At 38.2% G+C, this 18826-nt stretch overlaps 1 protein-coding gene across 4 annotated transcripts in view; it reads left to right on the top strand.

The window, feature by feature from the left end:
• Positions 1–18529, top strand: part of LOC116730771 (uncharacterized) — a 41202-nt gene extending 22673 nt beyond the window's left edge. For 2 of the 4 annotated variants that reach the window (XM_032580248.1, XM_032580245.1), the window contains exons 10-45: positions 1085–1153; positions 1343–1479; positions 2147–2260; positions 2338–2395; positions 3004–3072; positions 3244–3302; positions 3419–3487; positions 3571–3592; positions 3674–3700; positions 3986–4051; positions 4143–4282; positions 4680–4793; positions 4896–4950; positions 5067–5111; positions 5205–5252; positions 7700–7845; positions 8107–8211; positions 8295–8343; positions 8432–8512; positions 9376–9923; positions 10107–10845; positions 10932–11053; positions 11141–11254; positions 11623–11680; positions 11893–12021; positions 12254–12331; positions 12415–12588; positions 13066–13209; positions 13300–13476; positions 13554–13628; positions 13714–13844; positions 14311–14445; positions 14558–14615; positions 15769–15864; positions 16524–16619; positions 16944–18529. In XM_032580248.1, coding sequence (XP_032436139.1) covers positions 1085–1153; positions 1343–1479; positions 2147–2260; positions 2338–2395; positions 3004–3072; positions 3244–3302; positions 3419–3487; positions 3571–3592; positions 3674–3700; positions 3986–4051; positions 4143–4282; positions 4680–4793; positions 4896–4950; positions 5067–5111; positions 5205–5252; positions 7700–7845; positions 8107–8211; positions 8295–8343; positions 8432–8512; positions 9376–9923; positions 10107–10845; positions 10932–11053; positions 11141–11254; positions 11623–11680; positions 11893–12021; positions 12254–12331; positions 12415–12588; positions 13066–13209; positions 13300–13476; positions 13554–13628; positions 13714–13844; positions 14311–14445; positions 14558–14615; positions 15769–15864; positions 16524–16619; positions 16944–18136 — 5540 coding nt within the window. In that variant the 3' untranslated portion in view covers positions 18137–18529. The remainder of the gene's footprint in view (positions 1–1084; positions 1154–1342; positions 1480–2146; positions 2261–2337; positions 2396–3003; positions 3073–3243; positions 3303–3418; positions 3488–3570; positions 3593–3673; positions 3701–3985; positions 4052–4142; positions 4283–4679; positions 4794–4895; positions 4951–5066; positions 5112–5204; positions 5253–7699; positions 7846–8106; positions 8212–8294; positions 8344–8431; positions 8513–9375; positions 9924–10106; positions 10846–10931; positions 11054–11140; positions 11255–11622; positions 11681–11892; positions 12022–12253; positions 12332–12414; positions 12589–13065; positions 13210–13299; positions 13477–13553; positions 13629–13713; positions 13845–14310; positions 14446–14557; positions 14616–15768; positions 15865–16523; positions 16620–16943) is intronic. The other 2 variants (XM_032580246.1, XM_032580247.1) reach the window with 2 other exon arrangements.
• The last annotated feature ends 297 nt before the right edge of the window (positions 18530–18826 follow it).

Raw genomic sequence — 18826 nt, 5'->3', positions numbered from 1 at the left:
AGAGATTCATGTTGTTTTTTTTCTTTTTGTTTTTTTTAAAGTGTTGTTTGGCATCTCAGCATGAAGAAAACATATCAACTAACCTGGCTAGCTCAGTCGGTAGAGCATGAGACTCTTAATCTCAGGGTTGCAGGTTCAGGTTCCACGTTGGGCACCATTTTAATGGAGAGTGAAAGAAAAAAAAAACAAAACGAATCATCACACCAGACTGTTTATATCTGCTTTTTTTGGGCCAACGTTGGAGGGTTCTGCGCATTCCTGCATTACACAAATCACATTCTCAATATTCTCACAGAAACCCCCAATTCTCACTGAGAGCAAGTCCTATTTATACTCAGATATGTTCATGTGTGTGTGTATGTAGCATTCTCAACCAGTCCAGTTCCTTCTTTGGTTGACGCAGATCTCTTGGCTCGCGTTTTGCTGAAAGGATATGGGAATTTCCCGGAATCGCTCACAGCTGGGACCTTTCAACATTTGGCTGGATGGATATTTACAGCAGTTCAGGGATTGTTATTCCACATCTCTCCAAATCTGAATTCCTTCCTGACTTCTTGGCCAGAATGACCCAGTACATTTAACACAGTGCATTTCCTTTTGATAAAACCATACCTTAGTGCAAAACAGCCAAACAGCATAATTATCAACTATTAGCATAATTTTATTCCTCCACAATAAAAGCTCACCTTGTCATCAGTGCAGTCAAACATAAAATATTGTTTGACTTTCATGTATTTTTTTGTTGTTGTTTGAAGCACAGAATAAATTTGCAGGTTTTATAACTGAAATCATTAAATTGCATCCTGCCACTGTCATTATTTAAGAGAGGAAATATGAACTGGTGAGATGCTGTTGTTGGATAATTTTGTGTTTCTTCAATGGGTGTGGTACTCTCCAGCCTTGGAGCCAAACAATTAATTTACATGTCTGCAACAACAAATCTTACTCAGGCAGCTAAACTGACATTTTGAATGTGAATCAATGACTAGTTTAATAGGATGAGGAAGAGTTTATGCAAAGAAACAAAACGACAGACATTTGACTCATGTTTGTTAATTTTTTTTTTTTTTTGCCTTCCTTCCAGCTATGCACCAAAACAGGGTGACTCTTCAAGGTTACCACAGCAACCACAACAGACAGCATCCGCTTCTTGGTTTGTAAAAAAAACAAAACAACATGCCATTTTAAATGTCGATGTTATGGGTTGACTGTTACATCTGCTTTTAAAATAAATCATTCTGAAAATAAACTTTCCATAGTTTTCAAGCTGTTTTTAAAATTAAAATGCTTTGTTAGCCTTTAGTGAAGCTGCAATTTTTTATTTTTTTTCTTAATTGTGCAGGACTGCAGCACATTGTTGAATGTGTTTCTTCTGAGCTAGAACAGAAGTACTACCTCTGCACACTGTGCCAGCTTGTGATTCCCAGCCACACGATCATCGGACATTTACTGAGCTTTGACCACGTGCAATTGTATTTTGTAAGTCGAGATTTCTTTTGCTTTTGGTGTTTCGTGACACTTAAATGTTTCAAAAAAGGAAATGCAGATAATCAAGAAATAATCTGAGTAGAAACAAAATATTTCCAAGTTTCCAAATAAATTAATCTCCTCAGGGAAATAAAACCATTTAAACCAACTTTTCCCAGTGTGGAAAAGTGATTTTGAGTTCAGTTTTATTAGCAAAGTGGGCAAAATGATTTCCACACTGATTAACAACTTTGGAATAGAAGCACAGAAAGGCAAAAGGCATCCTAAACATTTATGCTGCAAAGTAATTATAACCTATACTGCTTTTGTCCTGCTCTAACTCATTCATCCTTGCCACTCAGACTATGTACTCAAGTTAACACGTGACATTACAAGGCCTAATATTTGGTTTGGAGCACATTCCTAAACAAATTATGAAAGTGGACAAAAAAAAGATAAACTATGGTTTCCCAAAGGTGCTTGAGTTACGTAGCTAAAAATCAGAAAACTGAAAATGCAAGAAACACATGATTGTCTTTGGGAAGGGGTGGGATCACACCAACTGATTACATAATTTTATAGAAGTGACAACATAACAAAATCGGTTTATAACCAGCAAAAGGGGAATAGATGAACACTAATCAGATTAGATAAACACTAATCTGTTTATCCTGCACAGAAAGCCTGGCATCCCTCAACACTGACCTCAAAGGAGTCGGACAGGAATAGTTTCCTGCTTGATTGTGCAAAGCAAGCTGAGAAAATTCATGCTGCTGAAAATATTTCTGTGCAGGTAGGTGATGTTAAAAAAATATATATATATGAAAGCATGAATACATCAAAAGTGATGTAAAAATTTATTCTTCCCAGCAAGTGAAACTGCAGCCCGATGTCTTCAAGTCGGTGAATTTTGATTCCTATTCAGAAGGTTAGTATTGGATTTTAAATCTTTGGTTCACCAAATTTACTTTATTTAGGGGTCAAAGCCAATTGCACACTGTCATTCAGATAAAAGAAAAAAGGGCCTCAATGCCTTTTGTGTATCATTTTTAAACCATAAATTACACTTTGAAAATCCTTGGAGAATTCTGGATTTTTGTTTTTACACAAAAAATTCTAAATTCCTTTTTATCTACCAGTTGTTTAGCCCAGAATTTGTTTTTCATGTGCATATTTCATACTGAGATTAAGCCTAATTAGAATAAAGATGTCTGGTTCAGCCACATGTGAACAAAGTTGAATTAGCTAAAGAGCTGAATAAGCAAATCTCACGCACCATAACATTTGGATAATTTCCAGCAGATGAGTTTGTAAGGTTTTACAGTTTTGATCGCCATTCAATGCAGTTTAAATTAAAAATTAAATTAACCTGGAAAGTGGAGATTTGCCAGGACAGGACTCAGTTTGCAAGAAGAGCTTGGAACCCTGTCATAACTGCTTGCAGCTTTACTGTTAACACTAACCTTAGTCGAGCAGTGAAACACTTCGGTTTGTTTTGTTTTGTTTCGTTTTTAAAAAATATATTCTGTCTTTTAGCTTTGAAGAGCCTGGAATCCGTCACAAAGAGATGCTTAACCATAAGCATTAAACCAGGCGACAAGATTGGTATGTGTGATGTCAGGATGCACAAATCTGTGTAGTGATTGTGTGAAATTGTGAACTATCGGTTAATTTTATCCTTTTGCGTTTCAAACAATATTTTAGCAAATTGTTTTAATTATTTCCATAGTTTCTTGTTTTAAAAATTGTAAATTTGAATGCATTTTCCCTTTTTAGATCATCATCCAGCTTCTGCTCCTTTAACTAAGGACGTCAAATGCATGGTGGACTGCCAGGTGATAAATTGTGATACATGCATAACTTTAAATGTGGTCAAATCACAGTTTGAAACAAACACTGACATTTCCATCCCCATTTCCTGTTCTTCTGCATCTCTTTCTATAAAAAAAAGAACTGCAGTAAAGGTTTCTCCAACATGTTCAAGTATTTGGAGCATTTAACAAACGAAGAACACAAAAGGGTAAGTAATTTTATCTTACCCCAAAATTCTTAACAAACAGGAGTTGTTGTGGTCGATCGCCTAAAAACTGTAATCTTCCACAGATGATGCAGGAACTTTCTCAAGGTAAAAAGCTTAATTTAGTCAAATATGAAATATGTGTTTTGTGTTTAATTAATGTTTTATTAATTGAAGTTCTTTCTACAGATTGGACAGGACATTTTTATGAGCGAGGTATGTTTACAGTCTCGATAATCAAAGCTTTAACAATATGTATCTGATATTCAATAGTAAAAAGCTCGTTTTTCCTTTAAACATTTCTCTTAATCTTTTGTTTGGTAGCTCACATAAATGGCATTTAATGAGAACAGTTTTGGGGTCTGAGCATGAAGCTCAATGTTGTAAAGGCTGTGCACAATTCTGTACTACAGTAACAACAAATGGAGAAATTGTTTCTCTTTTGTAACTTCAGACATCTGCTAATGTTTTTTTTTTTTTTTTCTTTTCCGCTCCTGATAGGAAAGTTCTATGTGCACCTGTACACGTACATCAACGAGTCTTTAAAGACAAATATGCCACCTGTCGGTAAGGTCACATGCACATTTATGTTATATCTGATGCTTAGAAAATATTGACCTTTTTAAAATTTATTTATTTTTGCATTTTTGTGCCGCAGGAACATCACTGGTTATAACGTGCCTCACCTCGGTTTCTAAAGATGACCCATTTTATCTGTGCATCGCCTGTCGGGATTTGTTTCGTCAGTCTGACGTCCGGAATCATTTTGAATCCCGGAAGCATCTAATAAGCACTCAGGTTAACTTCTACTGTGATAAAGTTCTGTAATTTCTACATCTTTTTTATGTATGTCTTTCTGCACCTTCATGTGATTCCACGTTAGCGTTAAAAGTCAGAAAATCAGGTCTTAAGCGTTTTCAGTTAAACTATTGTTTCCGTTGTCTGCAGTATTTTAAGAAAATGTTGTTTCCACCTGGTTAGGAAATTAGCTTCTTTAAAGACTTGTACTGTTAAGATGACATGTTTTTAAAATTTATCCAGCCGAAACACCATATATAAACAAAGTGAAAACATAATGCTGTTTCCATTACGATAGATGAAAAGCTAAAGCGGTGTGCCTCATAATATTGGATGCAGCAGCTGTTTATTTCAGTAAAACATTTCATTTAACCACTGGCTTGTTTAATATTCTCAGTTGTATCAGAATCCCTGGCTGCTGCCTTTTGCCTGGGATGGAGACCTGGACGACAGTGCCCTGAGGTGGACGGCATGGAAGACGGAACAAAATCGAGGCCGGATCTTCCTGAAGGTGACCTGCAAGTTTTTAACAATATGTTTGTATGTGGAACTTACTGCTTCCTCTGGGTGTCTTTTTTTTAACACAAATATTCTATATCTGTTGTATTTGTAGATTTTTGACGTTCCATACTCCGTATTTCATTGCCTCGACTCTCAATACGAACAAGGTAAAAACTAAAATGTGTCTCTCCCTTAATTTTGAAAAAGCATGTTTGTGGAGCCTCACAGGTCTCTGGTGAAATAACCCAAAATTTACAAATCTCTATTTTTGTTGTGACTGCAGTATTTCACAGCCTTCAAGTGCAGTATCGTGGTTTTACGCATAAAGGTTTGTAGAGTATAACGATAAAGAATCCAAAGTAAATCGAAATCACCTGTTGTTCTAAGCTGATGCACACATTTTTGTAAAATGCCCTTTCAGTTCCACAGAGCAAGACATACAGCAAACATGAACAGTTCCCTCTGCTAGGTGAGTAGCCTGTTTGGCAGTACTTTTGTAAAGTATTGATCTGAAAAGAAGAGCGAACAAACAGATCCACGGTGTCCCTTATTGTTTTGTTTATTTTATTTTATCCACTTTATTTATCATTTAACAGAACAATTAGACTGTGTTAATGAAATGCTGGTATTTATTTTGGTATTGTCAAGAAAACTGGCATGGGGTGTGAGATCTTTCCAGGTACACGCAGAAAAGGTATAAAGGTTTGGAAGAAATAAAGCAATCTTGTGGTTTGATTAAAATAATAATTAAGTTGAATATGTATGAATACAATCGGTAATATGGGTATAAGTGATAAATCAATAAACTCCTGCAAAATATTTCTGAATAATGATCTGTAATGATTTAACTATGTAATAATTATGGTTGATGATTTATAATAGGTGAAAGATGTGATTAATTGTTAATGAATAACAAAACATGTGATGATTTGAGATCAATTCAAATGTTTGAATGTGTTTAATAAGATGTAATAGATAGAATAGTGAGTTATAGCAGAGAAAGGAGAATAAGGTTAAGTCAGCAGGATGGGTGTAGTCCTGCTGGCAGATGTCGCAAGTTGGGGAGAGAAGGAACTTTCCATAAGTGTCAGCAAAAACAGGTTGGGGGCCGGCGGGGTTTTCCGGAAAAACAAAGCAGAAGTTCAAGAAAAAAATAGTAAAGCAAACTCCACATACACACAAATGAACGTGAAAAGTATAAGAGGGGGCTGACATAAGGAAACAACTGTTCTTAGTCCGCGGCGCTGGAAGAGAGTCAACACGGAGAAGCAGATTAAGAAACAGCAAAGGACCGCACCTCTAAACCACGGGAAAAGTTGAGACTTCACGCCGCCGAGAAGGGACAAGATCCGACCGCCAAAGCCCGGGTTTCTGATTCGATCGTCGGCCCTACCTCAACCCACCAATCTCAACACTCTGCAACAGACTTGGGGAAAAGACAAAGGTCCCTGAGGGATAAAGAGCTGGGTTTTCGAAGGATTTGGATCCGTTCCGCTTTGTTCTATTCTAAGGAGGATTTTTTCCACACAAGGACAAAGACTCTGACCAAGGATTCTGGAGGTTTCTGTTGCCAAGATTCACCATCAACTGGGTGTGAGTTGCTTCTACTCCATAAAAGTCCATCTCAGAATTTGCGACATAAGTTAGGGAAAAGAGACAGAATAGTATGGTTATACATGTTGATTTTATTATACTGCTCTTGAATTATATGCAATTAATTACTGATTTCTATGTCATATACCCCTGCTTAAGCTTGCTTAATAAATTTGTACTATAAAATTCTAATGAGGTTGGTGGACATTGGAATTAATTGAGTCACTTGAATTATTTTTCTGTTCTCTTACTTGAGGTAAAACTAATGTACATGATTCTAGTAAATAGGAGGCTTCATAATTTCCTTTAGTGAGTGTAAATAATGACCCTGGGACTTATATCTAAGTCACTAAATTTAATCTAGCCGGTTCCAAGAGCGAGTTATATTTTAGGAAGCGAGCTACCGTTAACAGAAGTGGTTATTGGAATTATGCAGCTGCGAGGGCTACTCAGCTGATTGTTTCTTAACTGTAAAGGGTTGTAACTTCTGGATCGGAGGTAGTTAGAGCTAGACGAATCGCTTTCGCCACCAGTTTGAATAGATTATCTCTTATAAATCTCTTTTAGGGTAATACCCAGGTCTTAGGGATTTTCCGGACCTGTTAGACAGAGAACTGGTCAGTAGTCAGCCCAGGAGAGTTGTGAGGAGAGGGCGGGGCTGGCTATTGCGTAATAACAAATATTTTGATTGATTGTCTGCAAGTGCTTCTGAGGCCCGAGCAGCCATTGCGGGGTCTACTCTTTATTATGACGCCAGCTCTCACTGCTCGCTGTTTTCCTGTTTTGTCACCAAAGTCTCCAATAAACAGGGAGAGTTTAATGGAAGGTGTCCAAAAACTTTCCCTGTTTGTTGCTAGTCATTTTTTTTAAATAGAAAAAGTCATTAAGTAAACATAGCGACACCGTTGCTAAGGTGGCAACAGTGCACAGCCATCGTGTTCTGCTTCGCTTTACGGCAGTACTGCTGCAAAGTGCCGTTTATGTGTCGATTCGAGACAAGTTTGACTGCACTACTACAAAACGGTAGATAATGTTATGAATACTATTTGGATTTAGAATGAATATACATGTATATCCAATCCCAGATTCGGATGTAACGCCCGAACTTTTGTTATTTCTGAAACCACGTGATCAGGGTCGATTTCCAATCACGTGGTCTGATCGGGACGTCACACGTTCACACCGAATGAAAATAAGAAATTGCAAAAGGTGAAAAACCTGCATAATTTAGAATCCATCAGGTGAATTCTGGGCCAGATGCATAAAATTTCACAGTAACGCTTGGAGTTTATTAAGGTTGTATTTATGTGTTGTGTTTTACAGGCCAAGAGTTCCTCGCTCTACACCACGTGGCCGTCGCACCGAACGAGGTGGAGGTGGGATGCCTGTGTTTGCTCTGTGAAAGGAGGGTGTACAAAGAGGAAATTGAAGCTCACGTCTTCAGTCGGGAACACGTATCAACATTTCTGGTCAGTTTCATGTTGTTTGTATGTTCACTTCTGCTGTTGTGTAATGTGTCTTCAGATTGTTTATGTAAAACACTTAAGTAGAAAATTAAAATTGTGATAAGACAAAAGCAGGAAGTTCAGAGTTGTATAAATGTGATATTATATTGACATTGACGTCAAAGCTCCACTTTTGCCCTTTGTGGAGTCATATAGTTGGGACTGTATGACTACATATGCAGCAAAATAATCATAGTCCATACTGTAATGTTTGTTTGTGTTTAGGACTGTTTTCATCCGGACTCACTGACTTCCTGTACTGTGGACGCTGAAACGCTTCTGGACTTGGCAAAGCAGGCAGCAAAGCTTCACTCTCTGTCATGCATGCAGGTATTTCATAATTAAAATCAAATTTCTGGCCCATTCGCTAGTTGTAGCTATGTTTTTGGTATTAATATCCTCTACTCTCTAAGAAAATTTTCTTGGACGAACCAATCTGGGATTCATGCAGTTACCAAGAAGGTGATCCTTTGGATTCTTATAAATATCAACCCTAGCATCTTTAACTAGATTGTTTTATTAAAATTGTATATATATATATGTTTTATAGCAAAGATGATCCTGACAAATGCAAAGTGGACAACAGATAATGAAAATCTTGTACCTCCAATAAACCCGATGCGGAAACTGGGTAAGCCAAAACTAGATGTTTTTGTAAACAACACAAAGATGTGCAACACTTTTTATTTTACAAAAAGGTCATATACATGTAGGTAAAGCAATCAAACTTTCTCCAGCACCAGACCTAGTTAAGCACTGGAACCACTTACTGAGAAAGTCTTGTCAGACACTCGGGGTACAAAAAAAGAGTATTTAAAAAAAATAAATTTAGAAATGATTGATAGGTATTTCCTCAACCTATATAAAAAGAACCACAGACAACGTCACTTAGTTTTTCAACCAAACTCTTGGAAGGGGAGAAAGCACAGAAAATCAGCCTCTACAAGCCGTTTCCAGTGCGTTCTGCCACCCGTCTGTAAAAGCTTGTCCTTTATTTGCAGCCGGGAGGGCTATCCTTACAGCAGGGAGGGGGAACACAGAAACTAAATTCTGCACACAGACAGTTTTACAACAACTAAGGAGTATCCCAAGAAGATAAGACACCACCTGCAAAAACATGCTCGAGGTTAAGGGAAAAGCTAGTTTTGTCTTTACACAGTTTATCAAGTTCTTTCTCTCTAGGATGAGAACACTCAAACCTTTAAATGAAAAACAGACTAGTAATATAAAACTACTAATGTAAGAGTGATAACAAAACATAATAATTCTAACAATGATAATTCTATAATCTATTTTATACAAGAATCACTTTGATGCATCATTTGTTTTCATTTTCTATGTTGGAATGGCGTTCTTCGAATCTTTACCCATTATCTTCTTATACTTGAACTGCAAATTTATTTACGTTAATTTTGCTCGCATGATGAATGAATTATATTGTTGTATTCATAGTTGAAATTAAATGTGCCTTTTTATATTCTCTGAATGTGTCAGTTTCCAGGATCCCTCCAAAACACACTAACAAACAGCTGCAGACAGCTGACCAGAAAACAGGCACCGTCACTGACACGAAAGAAAAAGGCCTGAATCAAGAAGAACAAACTAGTGGCCAGGAGGCACTGTCGAGAGAAACCAAAGTTGCTGCAGAAAAAGAAGGATCTCAAAAAGTGTGTCTGAAGGATTTAAAAAATGAAGGAGAGACTGTCCTGTCAGTGAAATTGAGCACAGAAGAGGCTGTGACTGAAAACCCAAAGGAGACGGTCGTGGAGAGCCACAAAAATACTGAAGAGAATAACAGTGCTCTGACTAAACCAGAAGGCAGCTCAAGTATCAAACCGGAAGCAACCCAACAACAAAACAACGAGAGAAAAAGGCCAATGACTTCAGATGAAACCAGTGGAAATGGATGCAAAATGAGCCCAAAAAGACAGCGGCTCACCTCCAACAAGTCTTGTTTTGAAGAATCCACCAAAATGTCACAAGAAAGTGGCACAAAAGTGATGAACACAAATGCAGCTGATAAGGAAGAGGATCACAAGAAGGTTATACATGTTTATACATACATTATAATTTAATTTGTTGCCGAAATGCCTCTCTGTTACCTTGATGAAGTTTAGTTGCGGATCTGCCACAACATAATGTTGTGAAACATTATTCATTTGTACTTTAACAAAGGAAAACTGAGCATTCTGCTAATTCTTCTTTTTTTTTTTTTCTTTTTAAAGGCTGTGTGTTCTTCCAATGAGCGAGGCGCAGCGCCAGGCACATCCAATAAAAAACCCACAAGCAACACAGATCAACGGAAATCATCCCTCTCTGAGAACTCCCACACTTCACCTGTACCAAAAAGTAACAAAGAGCCCGCCGACGGGAGAAACAGTGCTGGTTCAAGTCCTCGAAGCACAAACACAAAATATAAAGCAGACGTTTCTCCAACCAAAACGAAATCATTAACGTTTGAAGGATCTACTAAATCTGAAAAACCGCAAACTGTTCCTTCCACCACTCCATCGAACACGTTGAAATCTACCGCAGGCCCTTACACACAGACAAAAACCACCACTTCAAAAACATCCACTCCAGAGTCCCAAACAGCATCCATGGCACCAAAAAGTAAAACACCATCTAAAGAAACATGCAGGGCCGCATCCTCGTCTGACACAGGATCTGCAGCGACGCTTAAATCCGAACATCCTCTCAAATCCAAAGATCCAGCAGCACCTAAGACTAAGGAAACATCATCTGCCACTTCTGAAATGGCTAAACCACAAGTCATAAACGTAAATACCAAATCATCTGTAAACACATTGACGGGGGGAAACCCAGACTCTGAAACAGCTGTTCAGAAGAGGAAACCGCCGGCCTCTCTTCACCAGAAACCAGAAGAAATCAAGAAGGTACGGAAAGACCTGCCTCATGTTGCTTTGAGCAAGACGATGCCTGGTGGAAACTTTCCTAAAGTTGGTAAGCATCATTTAATTTGCAGGAAATGTTACCCCTGCATGCATTGGAGTCTTTTTAAACGTGTGCACCTTGTTGCCATTGGACAGGAAAGAACTACCTGGTTGTGGTGTCCTGTGAACGAAAGCAGCAGGTCTATTGTCTGTTGTGTTCAGTCAGACTGATTGCATCCAGCCACCTGATGGACTCTGTCCACCAGTACAAATATGTGGTATGTGAATGTTAAATCGTGATCCGAGTACAGCTGCAGCATAGAAGGAGGAGAGTCAATACATAATTTTTTTTTTTCTTTCACTAGAAACTGAAATATCCTGAATGGCCTGGGAACGAGAAGATGGAAAACGAGTTAAACCGCATCATTCATAAGTTGGCAAATGTTGACAAAGAGTTGCCTCACACTCAGATTGTTCAGGTGTGTTGAAATAAATCATCTTTTTGTGACTTTTGGAAAATAATGCACCAGAGAAAGAGAATGAGATTTACATTGAGTTATAATCTTATTCTCTCATTAAAAGAAAACATGTTTGAGGAATCCTTGAATTGCCTATTTCCACAAAATTCCTCCTTGGAGCTGCAATCTCCAGTTGAGCTTCTTAAAAAGTCAGAGGCCAATTTATTTATTTATTTTTTTATCAATGTTCTATTTGGACTTTATGTTTTCCTTTTTTTTTGTTCTGAAGGAATTCCTTTATTCTTGTGTGTACCGTATGCACAAAAAATGTACTATTCAAGGTTTTACATATGCCTCATGTTGTTTGTGTGGATATTTGCTTTTCCTAGAGATTGGATGTGAAAAAGGACGTGTACCAAACGCTGGGTCAACTCCCAGACCACTTGGGTAAATATATAATAACATTTTATTCTGCATCTCCTAAAATCATACTATAAACTGTTAATTTGAACTAATTTTTGAGACAGAATTTGTGATTGAGGAGAATATTTGGCAGAAAAAAAAGTTGCTGTATGGCACCAGAAAAAAGCATAGAAACTGCCTCTTTTTTTGGTAAATTTTGTGCTCCTACTTATGCTTTTGTGCCTTTTGATTCTCAGCTATAGAAACAGTGAAAACACTGGTGAAACAGAGAGACCTAAAGGCCTTATCGTCTCCCTCAGTCGATAACACGGAGCATGCTTCCAAGGGCATTTCCAGTCCCTGTGACGTTTCAAGCTCAGGTGATTGTAAGTTTTAATGTTAGCTTGGCGTCGCTTCCTCTCATTTACCTCTAATTGTTAGGCAACACAAATGCAGCTGATAAGGAAGAAAACCCAAAGGAGACGGTCGTGGAGAGCCACAAAAATACTGAATGTACACCATTTGTTCACGTTTTAGATGTTCGTTAATGTGTGTGAGTGACATTCAGCACAATGGTCAATATTTAATGAACCTCTTCCTCTAAATGTTGACTCTCAGGGATCCCAGCGTTTCACGATGAAATGTCAGATTCTGCAGACGGCCATCAACTCTGGGCCAGCCTGGACCAAGCGTTGGGTGAGATATCAAATGAGAGCAATTATACAGATCATTCTAAGGAGTCAGTGTAGTTTTAACCCTTTTTATGTCTTCGTATACAGAAATGGAGTGCGTCGATGAAGATGCTTTGTCTCCAGGTCAATCATTTAGCGAAAAGAGCTCAGATGAGGAAGATTTGCAAGTGGATGAAGAGATCCAGGATGTAGCTGAGACCATGCAAACCCAGGATCCACAACAAGTCTTGGATCAATGTGCTCAAGCTGAAGATACGGCAGGTATACAGGATAAGTTTGTTTTTTTTTAGGTTTTACATTCTGTCTAGAATAGAAATGTATGAAGTCTGATTTAAGTCTTACACAGTAATAAAGACCTGTCCACTTTTCCTGGATGAAATCATTTTTAAGAAAAATAAGAGTACTCGCCTCCTTCAGTTTTTATGTTGAGGAAGAGCAGCCACACATTCATTTGAAATAGTACAGTTGAAAAGCCATGCGTTACAACCGTTCCTGTTTTTAAGCCTCAATTGCTCTTTTTGTATCAGAAAATTGTCTTAACTAAACTAATCTGCTTTAAATGCAGTATCCAATTGCAATTGGTTTATATTTTGGACCTTAACAAGTTTTAGTTGTACTAACTCTAAAGTATGACATTTGTTGTCTTTGCCAAGCTTGGAAGTTGAGATGTTGTTGTGCAGCATATAATATTTTTTAATATATATTTTTAATATTTTGTCCCTCTTTTCTCCGATCCAGAGACGATCCTGACAAATGCAGAAAGGCGTTGTCCAGCTGAGTTACAGAGACACCAGCGGTCAAGTGGTAAAGATCTAGAAGCACAAAATCTGATTCAGGAGCACCAACAATCGATGACTGACGATAAAGCTGGAGACGTAGCAGGTATGACCTTTTCAACAACGTTTTCCTTTAGAAAGTTGACAAAGTTTACAATTCCAGTTTAACTGAAATAGTTTTTTATGTTTAATTTAGAAACTGCCCAGCTGAATCAGCTGAAGGTGCAAGATGACAGTCGGTCTCATCGTGAAGTCACACTTGTCGTGGCAGGACAACAGAACCAGTCAGGCAACAAAGCCAAACCAGCTCCTATACTTCACTTACGATCTGAAGAGCACAGTTCTTCACAGGCAAACTCCACTAGTTTGACTGGTTAGTGCAGAGCATCAAAACTGCGACTGTTCTTTGGTATTTGTGCACGGATTTTTAGAAATATGTGGTTTTTACAGGACAAGATTTTCTACAATCGAGTGATTTTCACATTTTCCTGACGGAAAGTAATCAGGATCCTAATAAGGTTGCTGGTGAGTGTCCCTCTATCAGCGTATCCTAAGCATCCCGTCTCTTCGTAGAAGCATGTAACATGTTAAAATTGTTTGCCTTTACCAGGCAGGGCGTATGTGTGGGAGTGTCATAGTTCATATCAGAAAACCTTCCTGTGCGAAATCTGTGAAGAGATGCTCTCATCCCGAGATATCTGTCGACATATGGTCAGCCTCGACCACCAGCTCAAATACTTGGTGTGTATTGGGAATGACATGCAGCAATTGTTCAAAAACAAGTTAGTACAGTACAGACCAAAAGTTTGGACACACCTTTTAATTCAATGAGTTTCCTTTATTTTCATGACTATTGACATTGTAGATTCACACTGAAGGCATCAAAACTATAAATAACACATGTGGAAATATGCACTAAACAAAAAAGTGTAAAACAACTGAAAATACCCCTTATATTCTAGTTTCTTCAAAGTAGCAACCTTTTGCTGTGATTACTGCTTTGCACACACTCTGCATTTTCTTGATGAGCTTCAAGAGGTAGTCACCTGAAATGGTTTTCACTTCATAGCTGTGCCCTGTCAGGTTAATAAGTGGGATTTCTTGCCTTATAAGTAGTCATGAAAATAAAGAAAACCCATTGAATTAGAAGGTGTGTCCAAACTTTTGGTCTGTACTGTATCTTTTTTATAATGTCTATGTTTTTCAGCGGAGGGAGGACCAAAGGTTCCTGGACATGTTTTGGCTGCAGGATGACTTACCTCTGCACTTTAAAAATCAGGTTTTAATGAATGTTATCCAAGCACTGTCAAAGCGGGAGATGGCTCTTAATGTTAAACCAAAGGTATGTTGAGTCAACGGAGCATTTCTGTTATCTGGTTTCGTTCAAATGTTCTTCACTTTGACGCTTTGCGAAAAATAACGAAAAAGTACCGACTTTGTGTTTTTTCTTCAAGTATATATGGCTGACACCTGAGTTGCATAAAGTTCTCCTAGCAACGCCTTTCAGTAAAGGTAACCGTCAACTTAATTAGCAAATGCAGATGAAATTATTGTTCTGTGTAAATTGTACCTAAAAAGAACTAAAACGCATAGTTTGTCTGGAGAAATGTGTAACATGAACCGTGCTTTTACCCTTTGAACTTTTTCACATTGTCACAACCACAAAACTTTGACGAAATTAGTTGTGAAATGGAAAAAAAATTAGATGTCTCAAGATAATTCAAACATAAATCTGAAAAGTGTGGTGTGCATTTGTATTCAACCCACAAAGTCAATACTTGGACTTCAAATCCCAGGTTTAATAAGCCTGGCGGGCCACCAGGGACCCACCAGGCTAAGCGTTGTTTGTTAATTTTAAATTGGGATATTTTTATACACCAATAACCGACAGTAAAGACAGAATAAGCCAGATTTATAGTTTACACATTGACCTGGCGGTAAGGGCCCTCCCTGCACCCGCCTATTGGCCTTACGCACTATTATTTCCAAATTATGATGCCTACTTGTGCACCTTAAAAATATTTGTCATATTTAATGTTTTTTTTAACCCCAAAACTCAGTAGGCCTGGACTGCCACCAGGCTTAGCAGGTTTTCTGGGAGAATATCTGAAATCACCTTCAAGATGCAGCAAAACCTGCTTCTGTCTCCACCAAATTTGCACATTTGGAGATGGAAGGTTTCGCCTACAGCTCAAAGCTCAAGTCAGACTGGATGAAGTTGTTTGGTGAAAGCTCAATTGTGAATTCTTGCCACAAATTTGAAATTGGATATATTTCAACCATGGTTTAAACCTCTTCCAAGCTTTCTCCCTGTTGTGTATTTTGGTCTCCATGATTTTTGATCACCAATTTTCTCTCATAAAACCTCAGAGGCCGTCAGAGGACAACATTACTTATACTGAGCTTAGACAACTGTTGGCGCTGGGTTTTATTTGAGGATGTCATAATAAAGGGAAATGAATACAAACACACCACACCTGCCATGATTTTATTGAAAATGTATTATTTTAGTTCGTATGAATACTTTTGTCATCGACACAAAGCTCACGCTTAAATCACACATTGACATCAAAGTAAATGAGCAAAAAACACAGTTTTAAGAAAACATTTCACAATCTTGTTTTGTACTAATCTATTTTCTGTGCATTCACTTTGCTCTTTGTAGCATTAGAAATTTTTAAAAGCATCAGAGATGAAGATTTGAGAGTTTTTCATCCATCTGCCTCTGCTGGTCATCAGACGAGCGAGCGTCACAAGAACGGTTAGTATGTATAGTGAAAGATGAGCGCTACAGCCTGCTTTGTCAAATTATGTCGCACCACTCTACTTAACATTTGCTTTTAATGTCCTAAATTTCTTGCCTCCTCCCATCTTCCTGTGTATTCTTCAGTTACAAAGCATCTTTCTTCACATGCTTATGTCATATGCACAGTTTCTGCTTCTCCTGGTTGTGTTTTGGATACTTGTTGTGGGAAGCTCCTCTGTCCATGACTAACCCTCTTACTAACCTCTCTGCTGCTTCTGTTTGCTGTGAACTGAAGCAGCAGCATCCAGTAGTCTGAAGGACAGCACCAGTCTGCAGCCTAGACTGTCTTTTCATATGTAACAGAGGGCTGAGTGCTGGAAGTGGCATTAAAAGTGAGACCAAAACTAAAATGCGTTTAGTTTTCATCTCAGACTTTCTTCTTGGCCTTTCATTAGTTTGCAGCTGTTTCATGTTTCTTTCATCTTCAGATGATGGGTTTGAACTATGCTAATTTTAGTTGTGAAATATTTTTGAAAACTGCATATTCTCTCTTTATTTCACAGCTAACGCTTGACTTTAACACGCACCACACAGCGCTTATAAAGCTGCATGAATTAACCTTGACAATTACGCAATAAACTCTCTTAATTGAACATTTTATTTCTGTATTACAGGACAGCAGACTGCAGAGCCGCAGAGCATACAGGAGTCTCTTCCTGCAAATAGCATGTCGGCTCAAATACTCCAAAAAGACCAAAGAAGGGAAATGGGTAAGAATAACTAAACTAAAAAAAGGCTCAATATGTTCTTTCTCTTTAGTAAAAACTGATATGTTTCAATGTTTAATTTCATATCAACAATAATCATGATAGGATGCATATATAATTGACCGTTTTTACCGTTCGTGGAGAAATTGTTAATAATTTGGTAGAATGATTAGTCTGCACTGATTGCCACAATAGTAGATTTGGAAACCTTTCCAACTAAAGTAGTTGCAGAAAAGTTAACTATGTATTTTAATTTTAGTAAATTATTACCTTTCTTTTATTATTCTGTGTTTTCATTTTTTTTTGTCTTGTATCATGTTTTTAAAGCTGATCAGAATCCAGATAAAGCACAGCCTAAAGAGCCAACCCTGGCTGAAAGTTTTGATGCTGTTGGAAGTGGAAGAACCTCAAGGATGGATGTAATCTCTTCCTCTTCAAAGACTGACCATGCGGTCCTTCCAGACCCAAATGTTGGTGCACAAAACCTAAGGCCTCTAGAGGCGACTCCTCCAAACTCAAAAGTTGATCCTGTTTTTCCTTCAAGCTCCACTGTTGTAGCTCTCGGTCTAGAGCCCTGCAGTAGTTCTCTCCAGCCACACTACACATCGTCTGTCTCTCAGATTGAAGGAAGCCCTCGTCCTCAAGAGCTGAATGCTCCTTACTCGAAAAATAACCTTGTTGTTCCTTCATGTCCCCCAAATCCCAATCTAAACACATGTAGTGGTGATCCTCTACAGCCAGGATTCAATCCGGGTGTCTCTCAGCTCAGACAAAACTCTGGTCCTCTTGAAATGAACTCCAACTCAGTAACTGATCTGATTCCTTCAAGCTCTGTAAATCTCAATCAACCGATCAGCAGTGTTCCTTCACTGAGAGATATAAACTCTATGCATCAAGATTTCTGGCAATTTACTTCAAAGCTAGTCTCTGTGATCAAGACTTGCAATCAGTCAGCTTTAAATACTGCTGAAAGTAGAGAGGTCATGAAGATGAGCCATTCACTTGTTGTTCCTCAAGGAAATGCTATAGTTCCCACTGCTGACCTCAGAGAGCCGCACAGGTTACACATCAGTGTTCCTAAGGACATCAGCAAAATTGGAAACCCAAAGCCCAATGAGACTGGGATCAATCAGCTGCCCATTAATACCATCATAACGTCCAGGTCCAGCCACATTAAGCAGACGTTTAAAGGCCAAATTCGCACTGATGTGAGCAGACGGCAACAGCCGCCAACACCGAGCCACACCAAGACTGTGGCGTCTCCAGGAGGCGTCAACCCTTACATCCAACCAGCTTGTCTCCCAAGTGTGCATCCGGGTTCTGTTCTAACACAGAGCCAGCTTCCCCTCGATGCTTTTTACCGGCAGTATGTGTATCCAAGCCAGAGCTACCTTCAGCCGGTAGTGAACCCCACGAACATGCCTTCATTCGGTTGCAGTTTAACAGAGCAGATGCCTGTAGTTTGGACGAATGCTGATATGCAGGTGTACTACTCCAGGAGGCCTGAAAGTGAGCAATGACTTTACCCAATTTTGTTTGGTCAGCATTTTAAAAAAAACCCAAAAAACAATCTCTTCAGCTCAGTTTGGTGCTTTCTTTGTTGTTTTTATTCCAGAACTCTGTCTAATGTAAATATGACTTCAAATTGTGGAGTCAGTGTTGTCTTGTTAAAGTAAATAGGTGTTTATCTTCTGACTTATTTCAAAGGCTATAAGTGAGCTCACTATGAAGACGTTTTTCTACTTGAAAATAGTGTTAAGCTACCTCGGTATTTTTGTGCATGTGTGATTTTTTTAATTTTTTTTTATAAACGGGCATATTTCTTGTTTGATGTGTCTGTTCAATGTAAAATGTTTTATTTCATTATGAATTTATGAATAAAATGTATGTTTTTTCTACTTTTTTAAAAAACACTTTAGTCTAATTGTCTATTTGGACTAAATTATGCACTGTGCATGACTTAGAAAAATCTGAAAGAGTTGTTTATGGACATGAATGTCATAATCAGAAAACAAACTTGTGGATTTTAAATCCAGGCATTAGGTTCACAATGGATTTATAGATGTATCCAATCAACCCAGGTCTAAACTATACACATAGCACCTCTAGTATAAAGATGATTGTGCCTTTATGTATTTTGTCAGGGATGGTCTTCATGGTGCTGATGTAGTGAAGCTTTAAGAGAAACGGCTGTCACTGCGCATTTTGCG

Source organism: Xiphophorus hellerii, chromosome 13 (assembly GCF_003331165.1).
Source record: "Xiphophorus hellerii strain 12219 chromosome 13, Xiphophorus_hellerii-4.1, whole genome shotgun sequence".
Classification (NCBI taxonomy): Eukaryota; Metazoa; Chordata; class Actinopteri; order Cyprinodontiformes; family Poeciliidae; genus Xiphophorus; species Xiphophorus hellerii.
The sequence above is the reverse complement of the archived record's forward strand: the minus strand, read 5'-3'. Positions and strand labels throughout refer to the sequence as shown.